Source organism: Thunnus thynnus, chromosome 18 (assembly GCF_963924715.1).
Source record: "Thunnus thynnus chromosome 18, fThuThy2.1, whole genome shotgun sequence".
In the NCBI taxonomy this organism is placed as follows: domain Eukaryota; kingdom Metazoa; phylum Chordata; class Actinopteri; order Scombriformes; family Scombridae; genus Thunnus; species Thunnus thynnus.
Genome location: NC_089534.1, coordinates 7,741,346 through 7,763,023, shown reverse-complemented (window position 1 = coordinate 7,763,023; position 21,678 = coordinate 7,741,346). Strand labels below are relative to the sequence as shown.

The 21,678-nt window shown below is 38.1% G+C and overlaps 2 protein-coding genes across 2 annotated transcripts; both read left to right on the top strand.

The window, feature by feature from the left end:
• Window positions 1-3,275: 3,275 nt before the first annotated feature.
• On the top strand, window positions 3,276-9,135 carry mep1a.1 (meprin A, alpha (PABA peptide hydrolase), tandem duplicate 1). The gene is made up of 14 exons (XM_067571780.1): window positions 3,276-3,407; window positions 3,494-3,518; window positions 3,614-3,658; window positions 3,806-3,846; window positions 4,134-4,209; window positions 4,688-4,805; window positions 4,914-5,089; window positions 5,243-5,464; window positions 5,703-5,849; window positions 5,967-6,182; window positions 6,886-7,350; window positions 8,464-8,637; window positions 8,728-8,812; window positions 8,903-9,135. The coding sequence occupies exons 1-13, from the start codon at window positions 3,348-3,350 to the stop codon at window positions 8,775-8,777; spliced, it is 1,815 nt and encodes a 604-aa protein (XP_067427881.1). The 5' UTR covers window positions 3,276-3,347; the 3' UTR covers window positions 8,778-8,812; window positions 8,903-9,135.
• Window positions 9,136-12,704: 3,569 nt separating this feature from the next.
• Window positions 12,705-21,565, top strand: mep1a.2 (meprin A, alpha (PABA peptide hydrolase), tandem duplicate 2). The gene is made up of 14 exons (XM_067572632.1): window positions 12,705-12,841; window positions 12,931-12,955; window positions 13,057-13,110; window positions 13,217-13,254; window positions 13,339-13,414; window positions 13,508-13,625; window positions 13,766-13,941; window positions 15,115-15,336; window positions 15,444-15,590; window positions 16,769-16,984; window positions 17,111-17,557; window positions 19,209-19,382; window positions 19,562-19,766; window positions 21,030-21,565. Exons 1-14 carry the CDS (start codon window positions 12,779-12,781, stop codon window positions 21,178-21,180), a joined length of 2,112 nt encoding a protein of 703 aa, XP_067428733.1. The 5' UTR covers window positions 12,705-12,778; the 3' UTR covers window positions 21,181-21,565.
• Window positions 21,566-21,678: the final 113 nt, after the last annotated feature.

Sequence of the window (21,678 nt, the reverse complement as noted above, 5' to 3'; positions counted from 1 at the left end):
TTATATTAAATAACTACGGGTTATATTGCGTTGTTACATTGTGCCACCGTTCAACAGCTAAATGCTCTAAAACAGACATGTTTACGCCTAGCGACACTTACAGCCTGCCTGCACAGACGCTCTTTCAGTATGGTGTTGATATTAAATTAACTATAATTAGATGTAATCAGTCCCTGTGAGTCTTTCACTGCGGTAAAGTGAGCAGCCGAATGCAAAACCGTGATTAAGTGAACTGAATTTCGTTGCGCATAGAGTAGTGTAATTACAGTAAGGACGGCACCTGAGCGAGGCGAAGGTCCTGAAAAGTACATATACGCATTTTCCTTAATGTTCTGTGTCCTTTTATGAACTTAATGCATTGTACCTTTTCCTCATGTTTAGTATGTTGTAAGTTTTATTTTGTCAATAGGTTATCAGATACATCCTACAGATTGCTGCTCCTGATGTTCTCTCTAAAGGTATTTAAGTCGAGTCATCCTTTGTGGAAACTGCAAAACAAAAGAAAACCTCTTCACTCTGTGTTTGTTTCTTCTATTTTGGGCTGTGATTAAACATTTTTGCATTGTTCCACAGACACTTCTAATGCACTACACTTTATGGTGTCTTATTCAACTGTGATCAAATCTTAGATTCACACATGATTGGCTTAGCATCATCTTTATCAATCATTTTAGTGGATAAGAGCACATTAATATATTGTGGTTGGATGATGGATGACAGCGTGTTCAAGCTGTGAAAACTACTTGTATAACACAGTTTTCTAAATGGTACGATTTCACAATGCTATACCAATAATTATATCTGTAAATGATAAGATTTATTTAAGAATTATTTGTACGACCAAGTAGGTCTTTCTTCTGTCAACTCAGTTTCAAGCATCACATCCTTACATTTTAGTAGCTTAGTTGATAGTTGTTGTGTTTGCTAACTCCTAATCTCTTCTATCGTTGCATGAAATATTGAAATATTTTGCTTAATATTAAATTAACCTCCAAGACCAAAAAAGCACAGAAACTATTAGATGTTATGGGACAGAGTTAACTCAGCAGACACACATTTCTCCGTTCTCTATTTTTCTGTTTAGCATCTTCATGTTAGGCTAACCTATTGTTGCTAACTTTGGAGCTAACCCCCTTTACTTTTCCAGCGGTTGTGGAAACAACAGACGTGACTTTTCTTGGTCTTGTAAATAATGGATTAATCCTGGAAGGCTACTGATGTAGCACTTTTCTCCTTATGAAAGAAACACAGCGATTATTCGACCAATGAGAATTTGATCGGACACGCGCATATCAACCAACTAAATGACCAGTCGACCAGGAGACTACAGCAACAACTACACTACAGCAAACATGTTATTTTAACTATTTCAGTGATTGAACCTTCTGTGAAAAAAGGCTACTGTTATTGAAATGTAACCAAATTTGCAAAGGTGATAGGACATTAGGAAGTGGATGCCATGGCAGTGGTGAGCAAACCTGTTGAAGAATTTGTACTAACCTAGAGTGGAGTCTGATTGGTGAAAGGTCAAAGTTCAGAAAAATGTATCTGTGCTTTTTTTAGTCTTGGAGGTTAATTTGAACTGAGATTCCTCAAAGATTTTAAGTAAAATATTTCAAAATTTCATGCAATGATAGAAGAGAAGATTAGGAGTTAGCAACCACAACAACTACTAACTAAGCTCATAAAAAATGTGCGGATGTCACACTTGAAACTGAGTTGACAGAAGAAAGATGATCAAGTGCAAACCCACGTTAAGCTTACTTGTTCGTGTCACATTACCTATAAATTTAACGTTTACATATATAACAATTTTCATAGCATTGTGAAATCATACCATTAAATAACTGTTATATAAGTAGTTTCCACAGCTTGAACTCACTGTTATCCATCATCCAACCAAAATATATAAATGTGCTCTTATCCAATAAAATCGATTGACAAGATGCTGCTAAGCTAATCATGTGAATGGATTGGCTTTAGGATTTATCTGAAAACCTATCGGCAAAATAAAACTTACAACATGAGGGAAAAGTACAACGCATTATGTTCCTAAAACAACACAGAAAGAACATGAAATAAAATATATACGTATACGTATCTTTCAGGACCTTCGCCATGCTCAGGTGCTGATTTTACCGTAATTACAGTACTTTAGGCGCAATGAAATTCAACTGCCGGCTCACTCTACCACAGTTGAGGGGCGCTGGGATGAAGCGTTTGTGTGGTGAAAAAAAACCCCTCCGCGCGTGGGTTTTGTTTTTATGACAACAATATCTTGACAATTTCTCTTCAACAACATTCAGTGTTGCCACAAATTGACTTTTCTGTCTGTATTATGATAGTTTCTGTCTGACATATCATGAAGCTCAGGAGGGCCAGATCAAATTTCTCTTCCATTTTCTTGGTTACCTGGGTGACGAGTCCCGCCCCATCTAATATATGATTAGTTTCCTCACAAGGAGCGACAGTGACGACACCAGCGCCCATCTGACAAATTCTGAGATTTTCTGCTGCAACTGTAGAGTAAAATATTCGTTATTGCCAAAATATTCATCTGCAACCACGAAAGCAGGAAGTGGTCTATGCTAGGGGTCAGGGGTCCTCTTAACATGTGTATATCAACAATGCAGGTATTGAATGAATAACAAAGGTTCACAGAAACAGTTCTGGTTATTTGTGTCCATCTACTAGTTGAATGAAATTACTGGAAAAACACAAATGACTGACTCCTTTTCCTTTACTTGATTCAAAACAAAAGACACGTCGGAACCATAGCCTGTATATCCTTTATACAGTGTATGGTCACCAGTAGTCACTTTTATCGAAGTCAAACAATAACTTTCAAATGCAGTGAGTCTCTAATAACTATAATCTCTAATTTTTTTTTGCAACCCCCCAAGCTGACACACTGAGAACTTGCAAAGTCCATGTATAAAGAGCCTCTGCTTGATCTTGTGTCTATTCATTTTCACATTTCTTTTTTAGACTTTGACACACAATTTAAACATCTGAAGTAAACTTTCAACCTTTTGGTGTTAGGTCAACATGCATGCTTTTTAATAGCTCTGTTACATCACATTATTAATAAGCTAGCAGGAAATTTATAGATTTAGGAGTGTTATCAGATGGTATTACAAAATTAAGAGCCAGATAAGAAAGCAGTAGGTTGTGAAAAAACTGCATGGCACTGTATCCCTGCGCACATGTAACTTCATAAACCAGATCGTCAATCAGTAACACTGTTGAGTCAAAGTCCTTCTGTTATTCTTTATAGCTAATAGGGGCTAAAGGTCAAATTTGCATATTTAAACCAAAGCAGCAACACTTTCTTGGTGACATTCAGCATGATGATGCAGAGAGGGCTGTTATTGTTTGGACTGGTGGCTCTGGCCACTTCCTATACTGTAAGTATTTATTATTTATAACAAAGAACATGGTGTGATATGGCTACTAACTGTGTGATGACTTACACTGGTTTTGTTTTATGCAGATACCTGTTTCCCGAGAGGTACATGGTATGTCAAAACATATTTTTTTCTTAAAAGAAATGAAAAGGATTAGAGTGACTGTGAGCCATGTTTGTTTTGTTTATTGTGTATTTGTGTTACAGAGGTGTATAAGAATGGTGAAGATGAGAACCCCATCCTAAACCTGGGTGAGATACTACATTTCAGTGTTGTTCAGTGGTCCAAATTAATAGAGTGATGCTGTATTCACTGAAATAATACGATAAATGTTAAGTTTTAATTTTGCTAATGATGACAACATTTAGACATCTATGTTGTTTGCATTTTTGCTGCAGGTTCAGACGCCAACCTGTTTGAGGGGGACATTTTAATTCCAGTAAGTGGTAATTTTTTAAGGGGAAATGCTGTTGTTGCTTAATCCTTCATTTTGTTTAATGGTTGCTAATTGTTCCTTGGTTGTTCTAGTGAAATTAATTACTACCATATACAATCACATCTGAGTGGATGTCCTTTTGATGTTGAGTAACTACAGTGTGATATCTATATCAGATAAGATTGATATCTAATAGACTGTGTATTGGATTTAACTGTGTGTCTTTATTAGCACTGATTATCTTTATGGTTACAATTAGGGTATGTTTTAAATGCCTCTTTTATGTTCAGGAAGGAAAAAATGCCCTGATTGACACAGCATACAGATGGAAATTTCCAATCCCCTACATCCTGGGTGATGACTTGGGTAAGTTTTTTTTTAAACACCCTTTAAAATTAATTATATTCTAGACACTATGTATTGACTGTAAATATCATAGTCATATATACGGCAAAGTCTGGTCCAGAAGTTAGCCCCAGTTTGTGCCCCTCATGTATTACCATTATAGTCACAAAAGTAGTCTGAAAAAACCCGGAAGGTGGTTTACCAACATTTACCGCTGTACTAAAGGTTTTTTGAGAATCCACAAAGACACTCGGATTAAAAAAAAACTAATTTTTCTTGAAAAAAATCAGATGCTTAGCTCTGTGCCTCAAATGTATCAATAATACACGAAAGGCACAAACTGGGGCAAACCCAGAGATACAACACAGAGATCACATGTACATTTTCAACTTTTAACTGATGCATTTACTCAGAGCACATCAGCTTTTGCAGGTGAACATGTGATGTTTTGGTTACAGAATAGCATCTAATCGCTGTGACTGTTTCTTTCGCTCCTCAGATCTGAATGCCAAGGGCTGTGTCCACCAGGCTTTTGAAATGTATCGGCTGAAGTCTTGCATCGACTTCAAGCCTTATGAAGGAGAGAAGACCTACATCAAGTTTGAAAAGAGAGGAGGGTATGGCTCTAGCTTTGACAGTTGTGTTTTCTGTGTTTGTAAAATCTACTGATGAGGTTACTGCTGGAGTGTCCCTTTAATCGACTGCTTCCGCTGGGTTTGTCATAGGTGTTTCTCCAGCGTTGGTGACCAGCAGACAGGTCAGATTCTGTCTTTGGGATCTGGCTGTGACCACAAGGCGGTGATTGAACATGAGCTACTCCACGCTTTGGGCTTTTACCACGAACAGTCCCGCACAGACAGGGATGACTATGTCGACATCTGGCTGAATCAGGTTTTACCAGGTATGTCTAGGAACTTCATGGTCCATCGTTTTCTTTCTTTTATTGTGAGTAATACTATAAAATGTAATGTTGTCCCATTCAATACACCATTTAGACCCAGAAATGATAACATACAGCACAAACTAGGACTAAAAGGGTGGTTATTTCCCATAGGAATGGAACACAACTTCAACAAATACAATGATGACTACATCACAGACCAAAACACGCCGTACGACTACGAGTCCATCATGCATTACAGGCCATTCTCCTTCAATAAGAACGACTCCATCCCCACTATCACCACCAAAATCCCAGAGTTCTATAACATCATTGGCCAGTACCTCGACTTCAGCGAGATGGACGTCCTCAGGCTCAACCGCATGTACAACTGCTGTATGTAGTATATCATGTGACAGTGAATTTCCTATGTTGACTTTTGACCTGTTTTTCTTAGTTTCTTAAAAGTTGTCAATGGACAGAATGCAATATTATTAGATATAAATGATCAGAGTCTTTGTGAAGAAGGATTTAGTGTGTACAAAAACCTGCTAAGCCTTAAATCGGCTGAAACACATCATAACATGATTTATATCCTCCTGCTCTCCAAATTCTCACCCCTCTCTTCCCCCAGCTGGACCTCTCACCCTGCTGGACCAGTGTGCCTTTGAGTACGCCAGCATCTGCGGGATGATTCAGAGCTCCTCTGATGACGCTGACTGGATCCATACCAAGAGCAGTGTGAGTGCACCAGATCACACGCTCGTGGGAAAATGCAGAGGTCAGAGTTGAATAATGTCTCTTTTAAAATCCCAATTACTGTTTATCCTAAGTTTAGGCAGCTTGAAAGAAATGTTCAAATAGGACGTTGCTTGTCTTATTTTGTCTGATTTTCTAGATGCTGGTTTCTTCATGCACTTCAGCACCAATAAAGAGAGCCCTGGGGAGTCAGCTATGCTGGAATCCCGAACCCTCTACCCCAAGAGGAAGCTTCAGTGTCTGCAGTTCTTCTACAAGATGACTGGAAGCCCCAAGGACAGGCTGGTGATCTGGGTCAAGACGGATGATGGCACAGGCACCGTTCGTAAAATGAAGAAAATACACACCTTTTATGGTATTTATTTAGTGGACGTGTTTATGGCAGACACATATGTCACAGTAGCTACCTGGAGCTTTACAGCTTAATGCCTAAATACTCAGCTTTACATCCAGGCAAATCTTTATATGAACATTTGTTTAGCTGCTCAGTCGTCTAACAATGATATTCAAATCAAGTCATTTCTAGACATCATAAAACATACAAGTTAGACTGTTATTATGTAACTGTCAGGACAGTTCATTATTTAAATCACACACAGTCTACTGTGTCATTATTTTAAAAGAAAATGTCCACATTTTGGAAAATATGCATATTTGCTTTTAATGCTGATAATAAGATGAGAAGATCAATATCACTTACATGTTTGTATGCTAAATATGAAGCTAGAGCCAGCCGGTGATTAGCTTAGCTTAGCATAAGGCCTGGAAGCAAGGGTGTTTTTTTGCCTTTGGCTCTGTAACAATTTGCTTATGCACTTCTAAATTGTGCTTATTAGCATTTTGTATCTTGTTTGTTTAACCTGTATACAAACAATAATGTAAGAACAACAAGTTGTGGTTTTATCGGGAGTTACATACTGTAACAATTTCTTGGCCTGGCCAGGAAAGGGAATAAGTGTATTTCCCAAAATGTCTAACTATTCCGTTAATGTGATTAGCAAAAGCTCACTATTAATATTAAGATTTGTTGACTTGTCCTTTTCTTTGTTGTTGCCCAGCGGATTCTGACCACACATGGAAGATCGCCCACATCCCAATGGAGGTAGGGGAGAAATTCCGCTATGCTTTCCAAGCCGTCCGTGGCAACTCTGCTGCATCCACCGGTGGCATCTACATTGATGACATCAGCCTGACAGAGACACGCTGCCCCAGCGCAGTGTGGAGGATCCAGAACTTCTCCAAGATTATGGAAACCGCTGACATAAACACAGTTATCGACAGCCCTCGTTTCTACAGCCCAGAAGGCTATGCTTATGGCGTCCGTCTCGTGCCTTTGACAGAATACTCTGATTACACAGGGCACTACACTGGGCTGTACTTCCACCTGGCCAGTGGGGTGAATGATGCGGTGATGCAGTGGCCAGCGATAAACCGACAGGCCACCATGGTGGTGATGGACCAAGACCCAGATGCTACACGGAGGATGTCCACTGCCCGCAGCCTCACTACTGATACGATGAAGAGTACGTGCTCCTTATCCATTATCCCCAGAGCGATTAAGACAAGAAAAGAGCACTAAAAAGACATCAAACATACAAATTTAACAGGCAGTACAATAAATATGATATAACTTGTTTGCAGGACGGTGCATGTCAGAACTTTTATAGACTGCAACCATGTTCAATTAGATGGTGAAACTTTATTTATTGATAACTTTTATAAATACTGTATAAAGTGTTTTCCAAAGTATAGATCAAGTCAAAGAAACAGCACAGGGCTCTAAATTTACGGATCTCAAAGTATTTGTTTATGAACAAACCTATAGCCCTAAGGGCAAAATTGAAATCATTACTGGATCAATGCAGTCTGTGTTTATTTGTCCCAAATAGCCACATAGCAACTATACAGATGTTGACTAACTAGCAATGTACACACCGACTACATGTGTGTGACAGTTCAGCCTCTGACAGGTCTCTCAACTCACCAGGGACTTTAATTCTTTCTGTTGTTGTTTGTCCTCATCTTTGTATGTTGAATCCAAAAACCACAGGGATAAGCACAACTTTTCTCTTGTGTTAAAACATTTTCTTTTAGCACAGGCTGTGCTTTGTTCTTAATGCTAAGGTCAGCATGCTAATATGGTCACAATGATAGTTAAATAGGTATTTGGTCATAAACCTAAGTATTGTACACATTGAAATTTTGACCCAATGATGGCGTTAGATCAAAAGTAATACAAGTTACAAGTGGGATGTGAATGCCTATCATAGTTGAGAAATTTCACTCAGCACTGCAAATGTCATCCACATGGTAACGCTACAGGGAAATTCACCAACATCATTTAGACACATTGCCTCGGAAGCCTCAGAGATGTATCAAGTGACAATTTTGTCCTGATCATGGCACTAAAGGAAAAGTCATAGGGTCACCAAAGTTATTAGGCTTCATCCTCTGGTGAATATGAATGTCTCTACATACTTTTATGGCAATCAATCCCATAGTTTTTGAGATATTCTGGATAGTCATCCCTGTCCTTAAAATACTACACATGTAAGCTTTCAACAACAGGAAGTCACAAGTTGTTCTTTGATGACAACTGTATCTGTATCATCACTCTGTCTTTTTGTTTCCTTTAGAACCAGATGGAAATTTCTATTGGGACGATCCCTCCAAGGTGGGGTGGTATGACCATTCCTGTGATTGCTACAGAGGGGGATCATGGGGCTGGAGTAACTTTGTCAAGCACTTTGACCTCAGGCGACGTAATTACCTCAAGAATGATGACCTCATCATCCTCATCGACTTTGATGGTTAGTTGTCTGTGTTCAAAGTTTGTGTGTTTTTCAGAAATTATCCTAATACTTCTACCCAGTAACAAGTAATTATTTCTTGGTCCACAGATATAACATCATTGATCAAAACAGAGGTTCCCATTAAACCACAGGAGTAAAGACACACCGGCTTTTATATCATGATTAACTGGAGGTAAGATATACTCTTTTCTATTTGACCTGTGAAGATTACATTGTGTGTGCTCATGATCCTGTGTAATTAATTTGTTTTTTCTTTTATCAGATGCAACATATGCAGCTGGGATGAGAAAAACAACCTGTGAAGATGAAGGGTGGAAGAATACTGCTGTGACACAACATCAAAATTAAAACACATAATATAAAAAAACATTAAATGTAAAGGTACATTTGCTATATAATCTATATGTAAAAGTTCAAATATATACATGAAAAGGTTTTGAAGTGTCTTTTTTGCTTGTTTTTAATTGAAATGTCTTAATTAAAGTTCAAGGACAAGCCTGTGGTATGTGTCTTTTGTTTTGTGATGAAAATGTGAGTGACAAATGCAGTATATGAAACATAATTGGCAGTTATAATAACTGGTCTGACCAAATGGAAAAAAGCAGAGAAAAGCATGTGAAAGTATGCAGCTTCTGCCTGCATGAGAATAATAAAATGAAAGGCTAAATGTTTTTTTGTAGAAACATAAGTTAAGGGGAAGTAAGGGGAACAAAAGCAATAAGCTACTGCTGTAGTGCTGTTACTACCAGTGGAGAACGGGGTAAGTCGAGCCAGTGGGTAAAATGAGCCACCCCCTGTATCTAGGTAACCATAAACAAAAGTAATCATGTGACCACAAATTAAGAAAGTATAGTTCACATTACTCAATACATCTTGAACTCAGGCACATGGAGAGAGTGGTCAGCAAAACAGAGCAAAAAAAAAAACAAAACACAGCAAAAGTTACAAAAGTTCAGTCTTGTATCTTAATTAAAACAGATAAGTTTTGGACATTATTGCATGTTAATTTAAGTCAGTGTTAGCTATAAAACAAGGTCATAAACTTAATAAACGTAATTGTGGATCTGAGCCACTGTGTGAAACAGTTTTGTCAAAATGGAGGTTGTGGGGTAAAATGTGCCAGTGATGTTGAGTCAATGGCTCAATTTACCCCCAAAAGTTTAAATAGGCTAATATATACAGAGTAACCTGTGTATTTAAGTATGATTTTCTGATATTCTAGAGACTAGAGACACTGTTCATGTTAATGTTTGATCACTATTACAAGTGTTACGTTAATTGTTGACTAATGTTAAGTTTAAGCGGGTGACAAATTAAAGGAAAAACCAACATAAAGTGTGTTAGTAAGGTGTTGGGCCACCAGAACAGCTTCAATACACCTTGGCATTGATTCTATAGTATCTGAACTCTTCTAGAGGGATGAACACCATTCGTCCCTCATTTGGTGTTTTGATGATGGTGGTGGAGAGCGCTTTCTAACACGTCAGTCCAAAATCTCCCATAGGTGTTCAGCTGGGTTGAGATCTGGTGACTCATACTCATCAAACCATTCAGAGCCCCTCATGCCCTGTGAATTGGGGCATTGTCATCCTGGGAAAGACCACTCCCATCAAGATAGTAATGTTTCATCATAGGATGAAGGTGATGACTCAGAACAACTTTGTATTGATTAGCAGTGACCATTCCCTCTAAGGGGACAAGTGGACCCAAACCATGCCACCAAAATGCCCCCCACAGCATAACAGAGCCACCGGATCCCCTCACTGTAGGGGTCAAGCATTCAGGCCTGTACCGGTTTTTCCTTCAATTTGTCACCTGTCTGTATACACAAAAGCACATTTACACACACATTCTTTCTGTAGCTACAGTAACACTCAAAGATCACAGTTTAATCTTTACTGAAAATGTTTAGGTAACATGTTGAACAACAGGACACAAATATATCGTTTTACTTAAAAGTATGAGTTTTTGCCTTTGTTAAATTGATGACATTAATGAAGTTCAAACTTATCTCAAAATTGTTTGATTGTGTGTAATTTTTATACCAGTGGCACAATTTATGACTATAATGCTGAATTTACCCCATCCCCATGCTCATTTCATCCCTACTTTGGGGCAAGTTGTGCCATAGGACTAACTTTTTTTGATGGGTCATTGTTCTAAAACCATAATAATGAGATAGCTTGTTTTAATTTCCATGGGTACACAACAACCTGAGGTATATATAGTAACTATTGAACTATTGAATTGAATTTGTTCTCCCCTACCAGGGAAACCCATTTTGAAATTAGACAATGGAGTTATTTTCTTATCCCAATCAGAGTTGGTTAGGGGTTTTGTAAAGTTGGGAAGTGTGTGGTGGTTAAATGCTCTGTTATGTTAAGTTAATTATTAAGTTATTAAATCCAAAACGTGCCCAAACACTTGCCTTCATTGAAGATGAATTGTAGTGCTGTATACCATCCAGGTGCTGCATTGTTCCCTTGTGGCACAGTTCCACCTTTTAATATTAATATATAATATTTAATATATAAGAATGGATAATTGGAATCTGTGAATCAATTCAGAATAGTAAAATATAAGAATCTTGACTTAGCTGCTAATCTTAGGTGAATCAACTCCACAAATTTTACAAATGAAGTTCAATTTACTTGTCACAAAGTCACACAGTTAATGAGCAGTATTGCAGGTCTGGAGCAGCTTTGTCGAGTCTGTCAAAATAACCCCTATGATGCCATATTATCTCAGCTTGAGCACAGACACTACAAATTCTTAACAGAAAGCCTGTATTACAATCTTGTAGGAGGTTGAAGAACTTGGGAATTTACAGACAGGGACAGTATAACGGTTATCAGTTGCATCATGGGCAATGTAGAACCCAGCTTTTTTGGATCTTGACCCATAATAAGTAATTTAAAGTCAGGGTATTTCAGCCTCTACTGCCTCAATTTTGAGCATTGCCTTTGAAATCTGTATCTTGTGAGTCCTTCAACTTAATGGTAGTGCAATACTAAATTGCTGAAGAGCTCTTTTAATATCAACTAAATCAGCTGTGTTGACATTTGATAATAACGCAGTAATTATAAGATAAGGACAAAGCAATATAGAGCCTTACCAGAACCTTATCAGGTATTAAAGGCATCAAAGGTGTCACAACAGCTTGAGCTGTCAGCAGTTTAGCTGTCCTATCCTTTTTGCTCTATGTTTACAGCTTCACTCTCTAGCCAAGCACTATAGTGCACACCTGAAAGGCAATGTCACTCTAATAAATCTTACATAATTACAAGAGGATTGAATTATTTGTTACAGGCAGTTTCTTTATGCTTCACTAGCACGTAAAGTCTTGTTCCTACAGTTGGATGTTTGAGCTTCACTGTGCAGAATGTTGTATGTGCAGAGTTTGTTTTCACATTCATCTGCTGAAAGTGGAAAGTTTCTCTGAGCTCATTGAAAATCAGATTGTGAGGGGCGGGATTACGAGCAGGATTTGTGATATTTCAACTAGTTTGGAGCTAAATGTGGTCCAGTATACACCTTACAGTAGTGTGATATGGAAACTTGAAACCTCCAGTACACAAACACTGAGAATGGACTTTACAGTGAAGTAGGAGACATCTTGTGTCCAGCAGTTTAACTTTTAAAGTGGTGATTACATATTATTGTTCCAAGCAGAGTATCTTATATGTCTTACATATGTTTCACAATACATGTCTGGAGGGGATCTTTAACAGAAAGAGGATATGGTTTTGACACAAATCTGCAGACTTTGCTGTTGTTCTGCCTACAATTTTGCTTTGTGAAGAAGTAGCTTACATGACTTGGTAAGAAAAACAGGTGCCCTGAGCAACAGAGAGGTCAGAGGTCAAACCTATAAACGACATAATTGCTTGTTTTATTAGATTTGAGATCAGCTCGTGTCAATTTGTTGTTGAATCCTCCAGGGTCAACAGTTTATGGCTGTCAATACATGTGCATGCCTGAACACCTGACAAAATGTCTTAAGAACAGTGAAGACACGTGTGGAATGCTTGTTACTCATTAAACGCTATAATGGTGATCAAAGTTCCCCTTCAGCTGCTGCCTTTATGTACATGTTTACACTGGCATCAAGGTAACACGTTTCTGTCGGGATAACAACATGGTCTCTCGAGACGGTTTGACGAAGATTGCCGCACTGTTTGGAGTTTTTGTGGTTTTGAAGGTAAAGAGTTTCTAAAGTATTTTAAATGGAGTTGAAAAAATGTTGCAGTGGAAGGTGTAAACTGAGAACTGTCTCTATTTGTGTGCTAGGTGCAAGCTGTTCCGACACTTACCGGTTGGTTCCTGTTAACTTTATTGATAACATGCACATAATACAAGCTTTTACATGCATTATGTTACCTTTTTTGTAGCTTTAACAATAAACATATCTTCCAGGTGATAATGTAGATGCAGGTGAACTGAGGGACGACATACCCGAGATCAACAGAGGTACATTTGTTAAGCCCAGTCCTTCTATTGATATGTGCACTGTAGTCATAAGCTTTGTTGACTGATATTCATATATACTAAACATGTTTGTTTTTTTTAATTTTAGGTTTAAAACACCTGTTTGAGGGAGACATCGCTGGTGATGTAAGTATACAGTGAGTCTGTGTGGAGATTATGTTTGTCAAAGACATATAAGCACATTCTCAACGCTTTCAATGTGTCTTGCAGCCCAACAGAAATGCAATCCTTGATGAAACAAGAAGATGGAAGTTTCCTATACCATACATCTTAACAGATTCACTTGGTATGCTGCGCACAATGGAAGTACTTTCTACCAATAAGTTTGATGAGTAGGTAAAACACGTACTGATTTGGAAATTAATTTCTATTATTCTAGAGCTGAATGCGAAAGGGGTGATCCTCCAGGCTCTTGAAGAATACCGTCTGAGATCCTGTGTCGACTTCAAGCCCTATGAAGGAGAAGCCAGCCACATCTCCTTCACTAAGCTTTCTGGGTGAGACAGTTTTACTCAGAAATCCTCTTGACAGTTGCACACTTTATAGGTCATGCTGTCATATCCATAAACTTGAGGCATTAAGAACCAAAGATTAGGAAATGCTGATGTGATTTGATTTTTCCATTGAATTAATTCAGATGCTGGTCATATGTTGGAGATGATAAAAAAGGCCAGAATGTGTCTATTGGGGCCAGGTGCGACACGAAGGCCATTGTGCAGCATGAGCTCCTGCACGCTCTGGGCTTTTACCACGAACAGTCTCGTTCTGATAGAGATGACTATGTCAAGATCTGGTGGGACCAGATTGAAGAAGGTGGGTCACAATTAGTTCATCATTTTTATTCAGAGCTGTGGCTGAAATTTTAGAAATACTGAGGTCATCATGAGCCCAAATTCCCCCAGTAGAACCCCACTTTTGACTAGCAAACAACCAAATTTTGTAACTTTTTATGAACATTTACATAATCACACATTTTATTTATTGATTTAACTCTTCAATTAGAGTTGACAAAGTCAACTTCACGGTAGCTTTTCTGGAGCTAGCCTCTCAGCAGTTGGAACTGCCCAGCAGTTATGTAATTGCAGATGTTCACATGTACATCATTTCTGAGCACTTTAAGGATTTTCCATTCGTGTTGGCCAACAAATGGGATTGAAAGTTCATTCTTGACATTCAAAACATTTTGACGAAGACTATCTCATTACAAGGTTCACTCAATTGCTGTGGAGCTTTCAACCTTATCTACACAGTACATCTACAGTTTACACCATCAGAGAGGCAAAAAGTAAACCCCTTATATTTTTATTTATTTAGTCAAATAGCCACATTTTAAGGCATTTAGTCTTCAAAGTTCTGTGAGGCTGTATTTAGGCACAGCAGTGCTAGCTAAATGCAGATGTTAGCATTTAGCTGGTGAACACTGGTGAACGCTGGTGAACGTTTATCAGGTATAACGTTCACCATGATCTCCATGTCCACCATCTTTGTCTAGCATGCTAGCATGCCAACATTTGCTAGTTAGCACAAAACACAAAGTACTGGGACAGTTCTTAAAAACTCTAACATGAGTCATATGTGAAATTGAAGAATGTAAATTCCTCTTCATGTCATTAAACCTCTAAAATTCACAGAAATATTACAAAGACCTCGATGTCCTCCATGATAGTTAATTTATTTATTTTTCTTATTTATTTATTAATTATTTATTTATTTGTTTTATTTGCAATGCAATCAAATGTAGTGGTTTTCTCTGTTTTGGGATCAGACTGTGTCCTTTAGTCATGCATCACTTAGCTGGTTTTCAAAAGGACATTTACACAAGTTGTAAGGAAAGTACACAAATACAAATAACTGACAATACAAAATTACTTTTAAAAGCAAAGGTTTTATAGCTTCGACATGTACATCTGTTGTGTGGTAGTACTGAAGGATATACTGTCACTTAACAATCCACATATCAGTGACTATGTTACTCTCTCCTCACAGGGAAGGAGCACAATTTCAATAAGTATGAGGATAACTTCGTCACTGATCTGAATACGCCGTATGATTATGAGTCCATCATGCACTACAGACCACTGTCCTTCAACAAGAACGAAAGTATCCCCACAATCACCACCGCCATACCGTATTTTAATGAAGTCATTGGCCAGCGACTGGACTTCAGTGCTATAGACATCACCAGAGTCAACCGCATGTATGACTGTGGTGAGTGTCTCCTCTCACATCTATTTTGTAGATCCTCCATATTTCACAATAATTAAAACTAGCTTTTAAGCTTTGTAGGTTCACTGTTGATAACTGTCCTGTCACAGCCAACACACACACTCTTCTGGACCAGTGTTCCTTTGAGCTGATCAACATCTGTGGAATGATCCAGAATGAGGAGGACAATGCAGACTGGGTCCAGACACTTAGCAGTCCAGTTGATGCAGATCACACCCTGGCAGGGCGTTGCAGAGGTACGGAGCACTTTTTCTACATCATACGCAATGGTATATCAAATGTAGATCTCCACTAAATCCTAACAGAAAACATCTGGTAACCTAATACAATGTGACAAAAGAGATATCACAAACTCCAACTCCATATGAAGGCTATTAGATTTTTTATTTTATTACTTTTTATTTGATGATGATTTGCAGGGCAGACGGTAACCAATGCAATGGAACTGCAATTCAAAATAGCAGAGCCCTGGATAGAGAACACCCACTGTATACCGAAGCCATCTTTAATGTTATTAATTAAACCTGTGCTAATCTTAACAATGTCTGTTGTGAGAAAGCTCTAGTTCTGGGCAAGTGCCTTCAACCCATTGCAGTTAAGAAAAAAAAAATCAGAAAAAAGAAAAAGAAATCAAGAAACAATTTGATCATGTTAAGAAACAATAATAGAGTATTTTGATTCTCACTATGCAAAAATATCAAAAATTGTCAAAAGAAATGTATCACATATACAGTATTTGACAAATTTCAACTAAAGATGCACTTACTTGCTTTTTCAGAGCTTTCTACTGCATCTTACAGCTGTTATCAGCAAATGGAACTAGCTCAGGTGCACACACAATCAACGCAATATTACTGACACCAAATATAATCAGCTACAGTGGTTACAATCCCTCCCATATACGACCACTTGTTATCACATGATTGACATTCTACAAAGCTCAGAAAAAGCTGGTGAGAGGGCCCACCTGAGTTAGGATTATTTTGTCACACATATTAATCCCAAGGCCATGGATGAATTTACATGCTTAAATTCTCATGAATAGCTCTACATGTCTCACCATCATATGACAGATAATTATATACAGTAAATGACAGACTTATATGAAAGAACATTCTGTTAAATATTGTCTAAAACCTTATTTAGACTTTTGTAACAACATGTGTACCATTTGGTAAATTTACTTACTAATTGTCTTACTAATAACATAAACAATGCCTCCTTCGTTCAAGTGTCCCAGTAAGCCATGACAGCGAGCACACACGCTACCAGGACACAGAAACGGAAGCAGCTAAATTGAATTCAGCCATCATTAATTTGATCTTTAACACCTGTGCCTTTTCTGCAGTGACATGTCAAAATGTCCTCTGGGAAAATTAACAAAATATGTACTGATTGCCGCTTGTCCTTTTAGATTCTGGCTACTTCATGAAGTTTGACACTTCTTCCGGCGTAGCTGGAAACAGCGCCTTGCTGGAGTCACGTATCCTCTACCCCAAGAGAGACGAACAGTGCCTGCAGTTTTTCTACAAAATGACTGGAGCAGCTGGGGACAAACTTGTGATATGGATCAGGACTGATGATGGGACAGGAACTGTTCGCAGTGTCAGGAAGATCCACACCATCACAGGTATATTATTTTGTCATTCATATATTGTTTATTTCACAGTGTATATTAAAATGTATGAATTTTCAGGTTTAATTTTCCCCCTTTACTATTGAGTGCTCTAAAATACTCCTGCTTTTGGTCTCTCAGGTGATGGAGATGATGCCTGGAAAATAGCCCATGTGACTCTCAAGGTGACAAAGAAGTTCCGCTATTTCTTCCAAGGCATCAGAGGTTCATCCAACTCCACGGGCGCTATCTTAATTGATGACATCACTCTTACTGAGACAGTTTGCCCCAGTGCTGTTTGGCAAATCCACAACTTCGATAGCGTCCTTGCCGCAAACCCTGTTGGCAAGTCGCTTAAAAGCAAGTGCTTCTACAACTCGGAGGGCTACTCATTTGGTATCAGTGTTTACCCAAATGGGAGAGAGAGCACCTACCCAGACTATGTTAGCGTGACCATGCACCTCTGCAGTGGGGAAAATGATGCAGTGATGCAGTGGCCTGCCAAAAACAGGCAGGCAACCATTGTTGCCATGGACCAGGACCCTGATGTGAAACTCAGGATGTCTTCTACTAGAAGCTTCACCACAGGTAGGTCAAGGTCGCTGGCATTTAAGTACACTTGCATGATGAAAAAGTTGGTTCACCTAAATTACAGCTAGTTGTATATTGCCAAGCCAGGTTTTATTTGCCCAGGTTTTGAGATTTCTACTCCACCCTAATTCAAAGGAGGTGAATAGAATTTGTCTTGTGGTGTTCACAGCATTGAGAAACAACATTTAAAGGTTTTCCAGATACAATGTCCTAGTTACTCTGGATAATTCAGAGATCACACTTTCATTTGTTTTTACAGGAACTCAGGCAGTTCCAGTGACACATTTAGACCATATGGCATTTTGAACGAAACTGTGGGACTTTAGTTCTCACGACGTACTTTTAATTATCAAATCATCAGTGTTGCCAAATCAACTGGGAACTTTGAAGTCCTTACTTCAATTGATCTTTAAAGTGATAATTAATCCTCAGAGCTGCCCTAATACATATTTTTATATTAACAATGACTACCAATATTATGCTTTTTGTGATTTTCTGTCATTTTTATACTGTTATGATATCAGATATCTATGCTAAACATGGTCAGAGTTCCAAAACTTGAGGTTAATGTATGTAGAAATGTTCTCTTCAAGTCAAAGCCGGAAGCTGACCAAACATAACAGAGTGGGCTCATTGGGAGGGGGGGCCTTAAAGAGACAGGAGCTAAAACGGCCTGTTTCAGACAGAGGCTGAACTGAGGGGCTGCATAAAGAGCCAGTATAAGATAAATAAGGAGTTTTTTTAACTGTAAATCATGCAAAGGTATTCCAGTAGAACCCAAGGATATAAATATAGACCTGGAAATGTGAATAATATGTCCTCTTACTGATTAGCTTTACAGCCTGCAACTTTCTGTGTTAGTTGAGTCTCACTGCTCTCATCAACCCTATTTCCAACTGCAGTAGGCAGCTGTTTTCAGTGAAAAACCTCTAATGAACTGACTGTACACTACCTGCCCAACACCAAATGGCAAACAGACAAAGTTAGCGACCAGCTGGTGAACACAGACCAAAACAGAGCTAAAAAAAAGAAGTGAATATTGGCCTTCAATTCATTATAACAACTTTAACAACTTCATAAGGTGATGATGATGATGATGATGATGATGTTTTGTTTACATCTTCTTGCGCTGCCCCCAGGTGACCACAAAATCAGTTATTGCTGCTTTAAAAATGCCTTGCGTACCAAATAATAATTTATTTTAAATGTCCTATTTATAACAAAATATCATTACTTAAATCTGTATTTTTGGCCACTTTAGGGCAACTGAAACAAGCTGTAAACACAAACATATTATCACTTTATAAAATTGATATGGTGAACTTGCTTAAAAGCCCCGTAGAGAGTGTGTTCATCACTATAAGCCACCCCTTTTAAACCCACATAATTATTTGATCCACTGTTAATACAGAACTATGGATTATACCCTTCTTCTTCTTCTGTTTGTTCTAACCCAACCTGTTCATCTATTTTGCTTTATCTCTTACCCTGATATCCTGTTTTAACCACAAATATATGGAATTAAGTTACAATATCATGATTGAGGAGCTTCTTCGTGGCTTCAATGTATCTGTTGCACTGAACGATGAAAAAGGCATAATGCGTGTGATTTTTTGGGGTTTTTTTCTTGACTCAATTTCCCCCTCAGACACTGATGCCCGCTGGAACAAACCAACATCCACTTCAGGAGCAAAGTGGGATCCGAGCTGCCAGTGTTACCGCGGCCAAGAGCTAGGCTGGAGCACATTCATTTCTCACAAGCATCTACAAAGGAGGAGCTTCCTCAAGAACAATGATCTCATCATTACTGCTGACTTCAATGGTGAGAAATATCAGCTCAAGTTTTCTAGATTTATTTCACTGTTCCATAAATTCTACTAGCAAATACCGATTCAATTCATATAACTCATGTCACAAATCTTGTCTCACCTCTGTCTTACATATTCAAATCTTTCAGTGAAGCATTAGCTGCCATGTTTATTTATCTATTGGTTTTGTTAGATTTGACCCACCTGATCAAGACAGAGGTTCCTGTCCAACCGGCTGCACCAAGTAACGACATCACAGATGAGAAGCCAATCAGAGAGGAGGAAATTAGACCAGACGCTATAAAACACAGAGAAGCACGTGCTGCCAACCCCTGTCATCCCAACCCTTGTTTTAATGGAGGCGTGTGTGTTGAGAGTGAAGGGAAAGCCTCGTGCAGGTGTGTATTTGTGTTTTTAGCATTGGATGTACAGCACATGTGTATTTGCATTACTAAATGTGTTATTATTTTTTGAAATGTGGGAATTATTTCAGCTAATATTTCAGCTTGTCCTCACTTCAAAAAGATATAAGTTTACATTCAGTGTCAATAAGACAACGTCACAATTCTAGAGTAAGCATTTATATCCAGTTTGTGCTCATATGTGTTTAGAGCAATAGTTTGACAATTTAGGATATACACTTTCCCCCCCTCTTGCTGAGAATTAGATGAGAAGATTGATCACTCTCATGCCTGTGTGTTAAGTATGGAGCTAGAGCTTGGAGATGATTAGCCTAGCTTAGCATAAAGACTGGAAGCACAAGGAAACAGCTAGTTGTGCTCTCTGGTTTAAAAAACACCTACCAGCACATCTAAATATCACAAATTTGTTTAATCTGTACGCAAACTGTAAGCTTATGTATCCAACTAATCTGTAAGCTAATGTAACCAACTCCCAGCTCCAGTTCAGTAGCTGCACAGATGTAAGGATATTTAGCAAAATGTCAAACTATTCCTTTAAAGGTCCACTGTGTAGAATTTAGTGGCATCTAGTGGTGAGGTTGCAGATTGCAACCAAATGAATGAGATGCCACTAAATTCTACACATTGGACCTTTAAGAAAAAGCTCACTCCAAAATATTTTTTATCATGTAAAATTATATTGCTTTTATCTGGTCACTATCATTTCAGTCAAAACACCAATAAAGTAATTGTTGTAATTGCAGTTTTTACATTTCTGTTTCTGTACAGATTTCAAAAAACGAGTTGTAATGTGTTAATTACTGAGTGTTAGAGGTGCTGGTGGGTGAATTTTTGAACTTTGGAGAGAGTCTTTATGCTAAGCTAAGCTAATTGCTTACCAACTTTAGCTTCATACTGGTATTGACCTTGTCATCTAATGCTCTGGGGAAAAAACTAATACAAAATGTTGTTTTATTCCTTCAAAGCCTCACAAGCCAAGATTTAATTAGAAACAAACATCGATTTTATCCACAGCAGAAACACAACCCTTTCTCTGTTGTATCTTTAGAGACCATTTATCTAAATTGAACACTGGTGTTTCCCTTTGCTTAAGTTAAGCTTGCCAGCTAAGTGACACAGGACTCAGCAAATACATGAGGGGGTGTGTTCATGTGGAACTTGCAGTTCAAAGCAATTCATCTTTCTTAGTCAACTATTTTTTTTATTAACAAATTAATATTTCTTTCTACTGCTTTTCAGGTGTGCATCAAGCCAGAGCACCTACTACACCGGTAAGAGGTGTGAGGAACTGAAAATAGACAGAGGCATTCTGGGAGCTTTGATCGGTGGTGCAGCGGGGACCGTTGTTCTGACACTGGCCATCTTCACTGTCATCAGGAGAACTCGCTAAATCACATTTCACAGGACTAAATGTGTCCTCTGCGTTCATCCAGCAGAGTTAAGACTTCTCAAATCTAAACCTCCCCCCACAATACAAGTTAAGGGGTAAGGGGTCACTTTTAAAATGAATACATTTATCATTAAGGAGTAGCAGCGGTAAATTAAGAACTACACCTTAGTCTGCAACAGGAGGAAAACTAGGATCAAAACCAGAATGAATGAACAAGTCTTTCAAAGTAGCATCATCCTGCAGGAGGATAGCATCAGTACTTCTGTGTCCTAAGTTTAATTTATTTGTATGATAAAAATAATCATATATAGTCTTCTAAATAATTTGTTATGAAAAATATATGTATGCATTGAAATTTCTCAGAACAATAAAAGACATTATATTCCTTGTTTTTATTTCATTACATATTTTGAGATACATATAGTAGTTATACACACATAGTATAGTACAGGTTATGATTTATGCCAAACAGTGTAAATTTACAAACTTTCCATTTAA

Coding starts and splice junctions, on each gene's coding strand:
- mep1a.1 (XM_067571780.1), top strand. CDS start 3,348: ATGATGATGCAGAGAGGGCTGTTATTGTTTGGACTGGTGGCTCTGGCC. Junction 5,850..5,966: donor GCTCGTGGGAAAATGCAGAG/GTCAGAGTTGAA, acceptor CTGATTTTCTAG/ATGCTGGTTTCTTCATGCAC. Junction 6,183..6,885: donor GAAAATACACACCTTTTATG/GTATTTATTTAG, acceptor GTTGTTGCCCAG/CGGATTCTGACCACACATGG.
- mep1a.2 (XM_067572632.1), top strand. CDS start 12,779: ATGGTCTCTCGAGACGGTTTGACGAAGATTGCCGCACTGTTTGGAGTT. Junction 12,842..12,930: donor GAGTTTTTGTGGTTTTGAAG/GTAAAGAGTTTC, acceptor TTTGTGTGCTAG/GTGCAAGCTGTTCCGACACT. Junction 13,415..13,507: donor CATCTTAACAGATTCACTTG/GTATGCTGCGCA, acceptor CTATTATTCTAG/AGCTGAATGCGAAAGGGGTG.